Source organism: Dicentrarchus labrax, unplaced genomic scaffold (genome assembly GCF_905237075.1).
Source record: "Dicentrarchus labrax unplaced genomic scaffold, dlabrax2021, whole genome shotgun sequence".
NCBI classification, from domain to species: domain Eukaryota; kingdom Metazoa; phylum Chordata; class Actinopteri; family Moronidae; genus Dicentrarchus; species Dicentrarchus labrax.
This window is the reverse complement of record NW_026136723.1, coordinates 15,862,188-15,875,846: the sequence shown is the minus strand read 5'-3', so window position 1 is coordinate 15,875,846 and position 13,659 is coordinate 15,862,188. Positions and strand designations below refer to the sequence as shown.

Here is a 13,659-nt window from a genome sequence, read left to right as displayed (position 1 = left end):
AGTAGAACCATGTGTGATATGGTAGCTTCTCTCTATTTAACTTGGGCTCGTTAAGTATATACATGTAGGGTCTTTGTGTTGACTTGAAAATGATGAATTACCTTGGGTCCTGTCACCCGGCCGTCTTTTTTAATGACCTTGTATTTTCATAGATCATATTTTAGGCAGGCATACAGGATATGATAGCTGGCAGCCAGAGGTAAGACTATATGTTTCCACTAGCCATTCGGCTATATCCCGAGTTTATAAAATAAATAGTCAGGTCCAGACTTTTTTACTGTGGTGAAATTAGAGTAGTAAACCTTTCTCAGTCTGGCCAGGTTGGGAGGATGGAGAGAAAGGTTGTGTGTGAGAGAGAAAGAGAGGGGGAAACAGTTGCAGCTCAGTAAATAGACAGTTAAGGGTTTGGACAGTCGCTGTTCTCCATGTCTTCTCTTCACATTGACTCTTCGTTCACCTCCATTCCTCTATTCTCTGCTTTCCTAATCACTCTGCTTTTTTCCACCAAAGTCTACTTTGTATCCATTCATGCTGCTCTCTGCAGTTTATCCCTGTTTTCTCTGCATTTGCTGAGCTAAAAATGTGTGTTATTGTTGGAGTCAATGATTCATTTACATTACTAATTTCATTTTTCAACAGTATTGAATAATGTTTTGAGTCAAACCCTGCAGCCTAAAACAATACATTTGAGAGATTCAGCTTAGCAACAGGACCTCTCCCAGTAACACTGGACAGTGACACAAGGTTTTAGGCTTAACACTAATGTTGTGTTGTGGTTAGCAATCTTGGTCTGGATCTCCCAGTTCCCCCTAAAACTCACACAGGCTCTGTGCCAGTGTGCTGGGAGTCTGATAAATCCAACCTTCCCAGTGACTTTATCAGTTGACGGCTCCAGACTGAGCACAGTTACTGAGGGACAGTCATCTTTGGTTGGTAGGAAGATGGTTAGTCCTCTTATAGTGTGTGACTGTATGGGTTGGGTTTGCATTGAGGATCTTTGGAAGCTTCTGGAGATTCGTACAATTCACATTTTCTCACCATTTACCAACAAGGGAATATCTTGGTAACAGGATATATACATCAGTGTGCCAGAGAGGAGTTCAGTGTGAGCTTTTAGACTCTTGCCTTTTCTCTTAAAAAGGCAAAAAGTAATCTTCACTTTCTTATATGTCACAGTTCTTTTGAGTAAACCTTTAAAGCTTTAAGGCTAATTACTGTTTCTGATTGACTGTTGTTTCATTCATTTACATCATATCTCCTTTGCCTATTTCCCAAAGGGTCACCATGTAGAATAAACAAAATTGACCTCAACGTTCAGTCCAGAAATGGAGCTATGGAGCCCTCTCTTTTTAGACTTTCAGTGACATCTCCATCTCTCGCTTGCCTGCCTGCTAAAGCCAAGCTAGCGTGACTAAAACACTTAGTCACAGTGCACCTCGGCAGCAGCGAGCCAGAGTGCTACTGAGGCTTGGGCCAAGCTAACAGGCTTATGCTATCCTGTCTCTCTCACATCAGTATTTCTCTTTCATTTTACCTAGACCTAACACTACGGACCCGAACAGTCAGCATGGAGGAACACTAACATTTCTATAGTCTGTAGTGTATACACTTGAATACACAAACGCTTAGGGAAAATATGCAAATATAATACATTGTTGCATGTAAAATATAAGATTCCATAATGCATATTCATCGCGCAAAAACACACACAAACACACACAAACACACTCTGGGGTCTTGAGAAAAATGTGTGACAGGGAACTCCCTTTTTCTGAAACATGCACCCTGATTACAGAGTGTGTGTGTGTGTGTGTGTGTGTGTGTGTGTGTGTGTGTGTGTGTGTGTGTGTGTGTGCGCGCGCACGCATTTGAGTCGAAGCACATGCCCACTCCATGATTACAGCTATATGTTCCTAATGTCACAGATTACTTTTGTTTCTCTTGCAGCTCCTCCCTTCCCTCCTCTCTCTCTCTCTCTCCCTCTCTCGTCTTCCACCCTCCTTCCTCTGTCTCCTCTTTTTTTATAATCTCCCCTTCACAATGTGCCACAACGTTTGATAACAGTGTGTTAACTCGGTGATAGGCGTGTTGTTGCCATTGCTGAGGGAAGTTGGGTATCTCATCCTGCTCAACATGGGCTCAGCCCTCACACCAGTGCAAGCCTCTGATAATGTCTTGTTGTTGTTCTCGTGTGTTTGATATGCTCAGTTATCTGCCGAGCACAATGTGACTGAATGAGGTGAGAATAGGCATGTCTTGAAAGAAAATGTTTTGTTTTTGATTAATGTTTTATCTTTGAAAGTTGTTTCCCAGAATATCAAGGGTGAAAGAAAAGTTAAACATTTGTTTCTGTGCGATTTTGCCACCTTAAATTTGTTCTTTGACTGGTTTAGGACTAGGTTTTCTGCTGTGTTCCAGCCCTGAACAGATGTGAATATAGTATCCAGAGATACAAGCATTAGGGCAGTGTGTGTGTGTGTGTGTGTGTGTGTGTGTGTGTGTGTGAGCACTGCAGTCGTTAGCAGGGGGTGGGGAGGGAGGGATGTTGTGTCGCCGTTCTGTACAGCGGGCATGCAGGATGGCACAGATGGCGGTGGAATGAGACCTGCCCTCACCGCAGATTTACGTTCCTCTCTCGGGTGTCTGTCTGTGTGTCTGTAAGTCCCTCTAATTTCTCATTTGACAGTCTGAGCATATGCATCAGTGTCATTGTGGCAAGACACGGAGACATATGATGTGGTGAGCCATCTATTTCCAGAGCTAGTCTGTCTGGTGCCTCACAGGCGCTTTGTTATCAAATTAAAATCCTGCTGCTGTTCATGTGCAGGTTGTAATATAGTTCCTTTCTAGGCACACAGATGTGGAATGTGTTGCCCTGAGCTGTTATTTCCTGTGTTAAGCCACCAGCATGTTATTTCTTGGTATTATAATCTTTTTTTGTTTGTCTCCTTTGTCTTCCTTTAGATCGCACTGGGAAGCACTCCACCATGCCCGACTCACCTGCGGACGTCAAGACACAGTCCAGGTTGACCCCCCCTACCATGCCGCCCCCTCCCAGCACGCAAGGTGCACCCCGTAACAGCTCCTACACCCCCACCACATGTGAGTAAAGCCAGGTTTATAGTTACTGCGTTAACTCTACAAAGACATAATAACAGTAACTTTGGTTGTTGATAATGACAGCAGTATAAAGAAGGCTGCAGAGAGGCTTAGTAATTGTCCCCTTGTCTCTAACACACATCGAGCAAAGTCGTTCCAATTGCAAATCTTCTTCTCGCTTCTACTCTACAAAGTGAATGACAGAATGTAAACACAATTACTTCCCTTATTAATTATTGCACAGCAGTAGTCTCCTATTGAGTCAGTGCTTTAGACAGCAGAAGTATAATTCCACCTGAAGACACCCATGAAAAACAAACACAGCAACACTCTAAAACAGAGCAGATATATATGCACTCACACAAGAAGACAATATGCATAGGTAAAGAAAAACCTAAAAACCTTCTTAACAAGTTGCACTGAGCCTTTCCAAATAGCAGTCATTCCAAACAACTCACCCAACAAGTTCATTAACGCCCACACTTAAAAACCCTTGGAGCATTGCCATGACGTGCACATAGCCTGTGACAAGCAAATTACACCCTAGTATTCACTTAGAAGCGCATACTTAACCACTTGCATGAAGAGCACTAGAATCAAAGAATCGAAGGCCCTGCGGTTCAAAGTGCTCAGAGCACTCAGAGTCTGCGGTAGTGGTGCTGGTTCTCTGCAACAGGGGCATTATTTTGTTCTCTTTCAATCACTTATACTCTCCCTTCCTTCATCTCTGGTATTTACTTTCTCCTTCTCTCTTTGTATCTGTCTGTCTCTCTGTGTCTGTTGCAAACGCTCACACTCCACAATTAACATCAGGGCTTCCGTGCGATGAGGGAGGAAAGGCCCAGCTCTCTCATTACGCATGCCGAAGGTTTTAACAAAGCAGAATGCTTTGATTTCCACCCGACGTAATTGTTACCAGATGCAGTTTGAGTATCTCGTCTCTCTCCTCTCTTTACAGTGGCGGCTTTGGACGTCGGCCAGAGGGGGAGTGAGTGGATCACTAGTCAAAACCTAATCTCATTAGAGAGAAAGCTTTATGCCGCCTTGTATCTCTTTGTACACCAACTCCCCCAACACACACATAGACGTACACACACACACTGCTCCCATGCTCTGGCGCGACGGGGGGTCACGCTGTCCCCGCTTGTTTAGACTGCACGGAAGGAGGGAAAGGGAGAAGGAGGTGCAGGGAGGCATCATGTCACAGAAATATGTTTTTTATGAGAGGATGCCACAAAGGATCAAACGATCCTCGATGATTAGAAACAAATGTTGAGGATTGAAATTGTTTTCAGGGAAATGTAAATCAATTCAAATCAGTGGTTTGTTCTTAGTGACGCTGATGTATGTTATTTCCTTTGCTGGTGTTTGTTAAAGGCCCAGTCAGTGATTTTAGGTTATTTTTGGTGATTTATACATAGCACGAGAAAATGCATTGTTTATATGGAATTTTTTTATATTTCTCATTTTTTCTCTCCTTTCTCTGAAGACTATTCTTTGTCTTTGTCTTTGTCTCCCACAGTAACCAATGGCAGCAGCCACTCTCCTACAGCGCTCAACGGCGCTCCGTCTCCTCCAAATGGCTACAGCAATGGTCCTAGCTCCTCTTCCTCCTCCTCGCTGGCCAACCAGCAGCTGCCGCCGGCCTGCGGCGCCCGCCAGCTCAGCAAGCTCAAGCGATTCCTCACCACTCTACAGCAGTTTGGCAACGACATCTCACCTGAAATCGGCGAGCGGGTCCGCACATTAGTGCTAGGACTGGTGGTGAGTGGCTACTGTTTATGTGAGCTTCAGTTGACACCGGGTCTTGAGTTAGAAGTTATAAGTGAATTCATTAAGGCCAATTGAGAGTAATTCTTAACATTTGTTCAGGATGACACAAGTACCAGCTGAAAGGAGTTTACTAAGTCAAAAAGTTTAACTAGTGTCAGGTGAATTGTCAGTCAAAGAGATGAATACTTCAAATACTTTGAAATACTTATCGCTGATTATGAAAACCTCAGGGGTGTTTTTTATTTTCTTATGTCAGAAACTTCACCCATCTGGTCCTTCAGGCATAACTGCAAAATAAACACTTACAGATGTCCAGGACTGACATCCATCAGTACTTTGCAGCACATTACTCACCGTAACATAATGCCTTACAAAACAATGGCAGCATGTTGTCCTCTGGGACAAAAAAATAACATCAAACCAGGAGACCACAGTCTTTATGCACATTATCCATTTTGGATTTAATTGCATTACATTTGTTTGAATTCAAAATCAACATTCAACAACAAACCAGAAGCACATGGCGATAGTGATTAGACTTCCTATTTAAAAATCACACTTACTCAGGTTGCACAGGTGTCTGACAACCATGACTCATCCAGTTGCAGTATTAAAACCTTATTTATTTATTTAGCTAATAAATAGATGTAATTGCAAAAAAGGATGATTGTAGCTTTACGAGGAAGCACTAATTAAAGCATTACTGATAATCACACTTCTAACGCATGATGATCCAGTGCATAAAGTGAATAAAAACAGCATGTGATATTCAAAACTTCTATTAGAATTTGTCCGAATTAAACTAATAATACAGAATATAAATAACTTGCATGCAAAGAACACAAGTAGAAGTGTTTTCTTCACCAGAGATTTCTGCATTGGTAATTCTGCAAAATACAAATCAAGCCTGTAAAGATGGAAATACATTCATCCAACATTTAATAAGACAGATGTGTTGTGTATCTCCGGCTTATCTGACACGGTTATATGAAGGCTATATAAAATACATGCGCAAATCTAAAGATTTACCGCATTTGATCTGATAAAATCTGAGCATAACGAGCAAGGGAATACAGAAATAGTGATTGAACGTTGTGCAGAAAGGAGGAGGCGGAGGAGATGGAGGGAGGAATTTTTTTAATTAGCCACACAGAGCATAGCCTCCTTTTGGCTTCACTATGTTTATTTTTCTCACCGTCTGCTTATGCACATGCCTCTCCTGTGTCGTTTTGGCTTGCGTACCCCTCCCCTTACTCTCTCTCTCTCTCTCGCCGTCTTCCTCTCTTGCTCACTGTCTCTCTGTCCCTCCCCCTGCCTTATTGAAAAGAGTGACACCGTTAATTAGCTAGTTGTGTGCTGGGGAGAGGGAGAGAGGGAGACTCGGGAGGTTTCACTAGCTGTCAAGAACAGCCCCTCCGCAATCTGGGCGAACAGATGTAAGGCTGAATGTAACAAAATTCAGGTCTGGGAAATAACGGCGAGAGTGTGGGGAAGAAAAATAATATCTGCTGCTTTTTTTTTATCTTCTCCGTCTCGCTTGATTTTTTTTTTCCTTGTTTGTATTTTTGCTTGTTATAGAGCAGATTCTTCTCCCAAGTGCATGCACACCTATTTCTCCCCCTTTCTTCACTATTTCTTTCTGCTCTGCATCTTGGGAGCAGTTCATGTTGAAAATTAAAAATAGTGTCACCGCTGTCTTGTCAGCCATTAATGTGAGTTACAGACAACTAAAGAAGCAGAGACAGAAGCAAGACTTTGTTTGGGTGTGGAGGGCTGACAAACTGCTGCAATGATCCTCTTTGCAACCATATAGAAAACACACATATGCCCTCTTACCCTAAACATACTACCCCCTCCCTGTGCACATTTGCCTGGACCATGTTGCTGCTCTCATGTATTTTGATCATATTCCTCTAATCTGGTCTGTGAAAAGAGACAGTACAGGTGTGGAGCATTATGGCACAAGTTGATAAGGACGTGGGTACTATGCATGGACATTTGTTCTACATAAAACGTGTGCAAACATCCAAATGAATGTCCAAGTGATGGAAACAAAGACAAAGCAATTAAGAAGAAAAAAACTGCATTTTATTTTATTGGACAGAAATTACACAGTTGTCTTCAATATGTTCAGCCTTTATTCATAATAGCAAACAGGTAGAACTGAGCTAATGTGAAAGTTACGTGAAAGGTGTATGATTAAGTCCACTAACACTCATATTCAAGCCCATTTTCAAAGAGAAAAAACAATTAAGCACATTTGTCCCTCATGCAGCATATTTTCTGACGATGTGACTCCTGCATGTGTATTTGTTTTGTTAATTGAAGGAGATGTGCGTCTTTGTTTTCTGTTGCTCTTTTCACTGCGGCTTGCCCCCATATGCTTCCTATTACAAAACCCGAAACATTTACTCCAGGCCAGGATCTAGCTTAGCTTCCAATAAGTAATATTATCACTTAATGTCTTCCATATGGATTCATGTGTTTTCTCTCCGTCTCCCTCTCTCTCCCTCCAGAATTCCACGCTAACCATCGAAGAATTTCACTCCAAGCTCCAAGAAGCCACCAACTTCCCTCTGCGACCTTTCGTCATACCCTTTCTGAAGGTAGATATTTAAACATACGTTTACTACAGAAGGTTTGGTTGCCTGTCTGCCTGATCAGCCAAATCTGGTAAACATAAAGCCGTGTGCAGATGTGCATACTTATGTTCATGATTTTTCTCCCTATTTTTGGAGTCTCTCTCCTCTTTGCATCTTTATCTGTCTCTCTCATATCTATCCCTGCCCTGTCTTATTCTTCCTTCTCACTCTGCAATTTCACAAGATACTGTTGCTCTCATTCTGTCATCTTTTTCTTTCTCTTTGCTCAATCTGTCTCTCCTCCAAATTAAACAACGCATAAGTCATTTCAATACTGAGACTGATCTCATTCTTTTAGATTCACTCTGTTTAACCCAAAGCTAGCAACTTTGTTCAGAACATAATTATTCTGTACAATATTTGAACTGGAAAGAAGTTGTTTTTAAGAAACCTGCTCAATGTGTACTGCAACAGAGCACAATGAGTGTGGTTTTGGCCAGATGACAGCATCCTCTTTCATGTGCTCATTTCCAGCCTCCTCCACCTCTTTCTCTCAGGCTTGTTTTGTCATCAATTCTTTGTCCCACTAAGCCACATTTCAGCCATTAGCATAGTATATAACCAGAGGAAGGAGCAGCGTTCTTAACCATCAGGCTGTGCCCTTGCTTCAGCCCATTTGACACTGGTTGCCTTGTTTCAGTCACAACAGTCCACCTCACATCTCTTTATTCCAGTCTGGGAGATAAAAAATAAAGAGGGATGGTGGTTATTTGTGTGTATCTAAAGGTGAAATAGTGATAATTTATGTGCATTAGGGATGTTTGTGTCAAAGAGTTGCATATTCTGAATGTCTGCAGGATTTGAGGAGCTAAAGCGGTCTGGAGGTGAGACTGGAGGTATGATTTGTTTTGGTAGTCAAACGGGACAGGGGTGTATAGTGAGAGATGTACTGTGCAGCAGCAGTTCAGATCATGTTATCGGGTCTAGGTGAAGTTGAAATCAATAGTGTGGTACTGAGAGATGGAGAGCAGGGTTGGGCATAAAATTTTTTTTTTTTTTTAACATCATTTGTTTCTATTACACACCTCTGATAAGGCTTTTGTTTTATCACTTTCTCTTTACTCATCCCCCCCCCCATCCTTCTTGATTTCTCTGTCTACTTCTTTATCTATTCTCTATCCCTCCCTCCCCTGCTCTCTATCCGTCTGTGTCTGAGTGACAGGCATGAGGTAAATGTTATTTATGAAAACAAGACAGTTGGTTCTCCCTGAGCACAATATCATCTCACTTTACTCTGTGTCTGTGCGCGTGCATTTGCAGATGTGTCCATGCCTGAACTGACATTCACAAGCCTGTATCATGTACTGAGGTCCTGCGTGGATGTGGGCACTAGAAATTGGTCCCACTAGAATTGTCGTTAGTGGCTGTTAACAACACAAACAGAGATCTCCTTCCTTACACAGCTCACTTATTTTTGACTTTTCTTCATCTTTTTCTTCTTTGACTCACCTTCTCATTTGTTCTCCCTCCATATCTTTATCCCTTTCCTGTCAATGTTTACTGTTCCCCATCTATCCAAGCCCCAGTCCCTCCTTCCCCTCTCCTCTCCTTGCCAGATGGTTAGTGTATCACTGGGATGGCTGCGGAATCAAAGATGCAATTTTTTTTTTCTTCCCTCCATCGCTCCTTCTCTGCCTCTCTCTCTCCCCAGTCTAATTTTAGTGTCTTCCCACTGCGGGGCCTTTAATGCCAGCTACCATATGGTAGCGGAGAGCGGCTGGAGGTGTAGGGGAGCTTTTATAGGTGCGTCGAAGCACAGCTGCAACAATGCGCATCAGGGCTCAGAGTTTTTCATTACGCTAATGTTAGACCGAGCCGACCCCTCGAACCCCCCCCACCCCCCACCCAAACCCACTCAACTCCTTTCCCCTTCTCTTAATACTAAACCGCAAATTGGTTGGGAGTCTTTACTGGAAGGAGGCAATCATAAACCACACAGCGCCAGTGACGTGATGTGTTGGTGGGACGCCCGCCACACAAGACAACAGGCAGTAACAGTGTTTCTCTGTTTTCAAAAGTTGTGCTTTTTTTAAGTTTGCTCTCTTCTTAGCTGTCAAGTGTTTTGTTTTTCTTTTGTCGTGCTGAAATGAGAGGAGTGCTGTGAGACGAGGGAATAAACACATTTAGCTAAAAAGAGAGAGAGAGAGAGAGAGAGAGAGTTGTGACAGGAAATAATTGAAATAGGACAATATAGATGTGCAAGAACTAAGTCACCTAGATTCTCCTCCAACTGCAAATTACACAGAAACAGAAAGTTGATGAAGTGCAGCATATCCTGAACGTGGCATATCCCGAATAGTTTTTTGGCACCGTTTGACAAAATGACAGATCCAGTATTTTCACAATAAATCATCCTGGGCAGATTTTTAGCTGTGGCTGCTTGCTGAACACTACTTCAAATTTTCCTTTTATGCAAGTGCAGACGTTGGTTACCCTAACTGCACAGAAGCAAAGCGACATACTTTATCATATGAAAAATGATCCAGTCTCTTCCGCAGCCTGCATTTCTTGACTCAGTCTTTTTGTTAATGCATCCCACATCTCTGGCAATTAGGATGACCTCTAATTAATGAAAGATGAGTTCACCGGGGTCAAAGCAATCTATTTTATGCTCTTTTTTCAGAGGGTAATTACGATCATAAACTATTAACGGACCATTAACTCGGGCAGGTAAAGCGAAGGCCAGCGCTTGCCATTTCTTTTACAGCCAATTACTGGAGAGGGATTTTCGTATGATTATGAAACATAAATACGGCTAAACAAATCAGGGTTGTGTTTTGCGAGTATTATTTCTGTACGCAGTTGGCAAGGACAAGATCAAATTGTAAAAGAAATGGAAGCAAACTAGTCAGCTATTAAGGGACTGGAGGAAAGAAAGAGTGAATAAAAGCTTATAGATTATAAAAGCGGAAAAATGAGGAAAGGAACAAAATGAAAAGGAAGATTATGTTATTGAGGACAAAACAAAGATTAACAGATGTAAAACTTTCAAAGATGGCCCCTCCAAAGGCTCTTGTGATGTTCCTAGCCAAAATAGCCCCCACTCTCATTCTGAACCTGCCTGACGCAACACTTTCATCTTCTTGCTTCAAAATGCACCCCATCAGATGTCTTTGAAGTCAATGCGCACATACCTGCATGACCCTGTAACTCCACACAAGAAAGCAGACCCCCTTGTTATGCTGCTGTTTCTTTAAAAAAATGAGTATGCCACAGAGAAACTCTGGGTGTTAATGCACTCTGGGTCACAGGAAGTGGTGGTTGTTCAGTGGTAATGAGCAAACAGGAGTTAGATGACATGGAAGAAATGGATCTCTTGTTACCTCAAAATTGTATTTTTGGAATGAAAAGACTGGTAGAAAGCATTTACTGTTACATTTACTACTTAAAGTTTGGGGCTTTCTGTGAGATAAGTGTCAGTTACATGTTGTAGAGCTTTACATTTTGTTTCAGATCAAAGAGATGCAGTAGTATGGTTGGATTGATCTTGTTGTTGTAGTAAATCATCAACAACATAATATATATATAAGGCCATGAGTAGAACTTGGATATTCCAAATGCGTATTTTATTTTTTGAAAGCTTAAGTTGACCGTGATTACCCTTAAAGCAATGCAGACACAACTGTATTTGCATTTTTCTGTTTTATGTAGTTCCAAATCTTAATTATTATGTTTTTACTACAAGAAGCATCTGTTTAATAAACAGCTCAGAATCTGACAGATTATTGTCACTTTTTCCAAAATTAGCCAAAAAGGAAACAGAAAGCCTCTTACAAACACGAGTGAGTGACTTTTTTACACTTGTTGAAAGGTAAAAAGGCAGTTGTGATATTTATATTCTTGTCAGTGTTGTCTTAAACATTCTGTGCAGTTGTTTCCTCTGTTAATACAGTGCTGTTTCCTTCTGTAGGCAAATCTGCCGCTCCTTCAGAGGGAGCTGCTGCACTGTGCCAGGCTAGCCAAGCAGAACCCAGCTCAGTACCTGGCCCAGCATGAGCAGCTGCTCCTGGACACCAGCACCACCTCCCCAGTGGACTCCTCTGAACTCCTGCTGGACGTCAACGAGAACGGCAAGAGAAGGACGCCAGACAGGTGAGTGAATTTAGAAAGTCAGATCATTATTTTACCGGTATTGGACTTATTTGGGTTCTCATCATCATCATCATCATCATCATCATCGTCGTCATCATCACATAAGTTCACATCGATCAAGATCTGGGGTTTAGAGATTTACCAGCTCCAGACATTGAAGCAGCTGAGGCTCTTTTACTCCTCTATTACTTGATCTCATGCATAAATCCCTTTGAGTCTGCCTGCATCCCCTTGAAACCATACATGACGCCACAGACACAAGGTGAGCCAATGCAAGGCAATAGCGTGATGTGTTAATGTATGTATGGGAAGTGTCTGTCAGTGTGCCACCGGGCCTCATGACGTGCTCCGCTGGACATCTCAGCTCCTGGCTCCGGCTCTTAATGGACCAGAACTGAGGAGAGGAAGAGATGAGAAAAGTAGACCTGGCTACAACCAGACACACACAAACACACACACACACACAGATCCTGAGGATAGAAAAAAGGGAAAAGACAGCTGTGTCTTCATGAAAAGTGTGAATGTGTCAATGAATGCGCTCTGTGTATATTTGTGATATCTAAGTTATCGCTTGCTTCCATGCTTATTCCCCCCCCCAGCCAAATCATTATATTCATTTGTTGTCACGGACTTTGGTAATGACTCAATGTTCCCTGCTCTAATGGACAAGCATTGAGACGTGACGTCCAGGAACACACAGCACTGTAAAGAACAGTCTTACCCCAAAGCAGCAGAAACGGAAACGAGCACAAGACATGTCCATGAGCATGTTTAAGACTGTGGCACCTTCCAAGCCCAGTAAAGAACATTTTATTTGAAAGAGCTGCAATACGACTAAAAAATACAATCTTAAAGTCTGAATCTATATATAGATTTGTATGCATTTTCTCCCCAAATAACTTCACAAAGGAATTCAGAAAAATAATAAGCTTTTAATTAATCCATTTAGTTATCCACAGATGCATTCAAACATTCAATCATTACACCTTATTTAGCATTTTTAACTACTTGAACATAAATTTGTGTTTGGTTGTGAGTTTGTGCCTGTGTTACGAGTACAATGTGTGCATGTTTTTTTTTTAAACAAAGATTAATTCCCGGGAGTCTAAATTTTCTAATACGGGCAGGGGAGAGGAAAATGTACTTTTCATATTTGCTGAGGGACAAAAATGCCAAACGCGATATTAATAATTCTCACCTCTCTTTTCTCCAACAGTCAGATAGGCAGACTTTTCTGTAATACCTGCATATTTGCAGGCCGTCTGGTGCATAGGGGAGTGAGCTTAGGGGAGAAGGTGTGCGTGTAAATGTGAGAGAAAGAGAATATATGGAGAAAGAGAAAAAGTAAGTAGGCATCTGTATTCAGTGAAAAAAATGTTTGTGTGAGTGTGTGTGCATGATTCTCTATTCAGTGTGAAAGCGTGAGTATGGTTCATGTATGTGCACCTTGGTACGTGTTAAGGTGTGGATGTGTGCGTGTGTGTGTGTGTGTGTGTGTGTGTGTGTGTGTGTGTGTGTGTGTGTGTGTGTGTGTGTGTCTGCCTAGGGAGATGGGCTGATAACACATACAGATGAGGCTCCAGCACCAATACGGCTGGCTAAGCACCTCTGGTTTCTGCTTACCTCTGCTCTGCATTCCCGCTTATTGGAGCCCTGTGTCGGAATATTGGAATTTGAATGGGAATCCTTAATTACAGACAACAATGCACTATCAATGCATCCTGATTAATACCATGGTCTGCAGAAAACCAGACCAGGAATATCACAGTACAATATGCATATGAGAGGGGGAAAAGCATAGGCTATATATAGGGTATACCATAAATTCTCTAACAAAAGCAGATATTTAAATAATAGCTGGGAGTGCAAAAATACCGGTACCTGTACTTTAATGGCTTGCATGGTGAAGTCAGTATAATTCAGCATATTTTCACAGCATGAATTCCATCATACATAAACCAAACTCAACATTATTACTCTGAGTTTCTCTTTTTAAGATAAATACTGTTGTCACTTTCTAATTGATTGAATGATTTTGTTAATGTAAGTCAAC

General features: G+C 41.9%; 1 protein-coding gene across 6 annotated transcripts in view; it reads left to right on the top strand.

Annotated features, from left to right (window-relative positions):
- The window catches only part of runx1t1 (RUNX1 partner transcriptional co-repressor 1), a 58,223-nt gene that overhangs the window by 32,130 nt on the left and 12,434 nt on the right, over nucleotides 1-13,659 (top strand). For 5 of the 6 annotated variants that reach the window (XM_051390317.1, XM_051390314.1, XM_051390316.1 and 2 more), the window contains 4 exons: nucleotides 2,965-3,102; nucleotides 4,622-4,863; nucleotides 7,389-7,478; nucleotides 11,425-11,606. In XM_051390317.1, the coding sequence (XP_051246277.1) occupies nucleotides 2,965-3,102; nucleotides 4,622-4,863; nucleotides 7,389-7,478; nucleotides 11,425-11,606 (652 nt within the window). Of the gene's footprint in view, nucleotides 1-2,562; nucleotides 2,658-2,964; nucleotides 3,103-4,621; nucleotides 4,864-7,388; nucleotides 7,479-11,424; nucleotides 11,607-13,659 lie in introns of those variants that run through there. The other variant, XM_051390318.1, reaches the window with a different exon arrangement.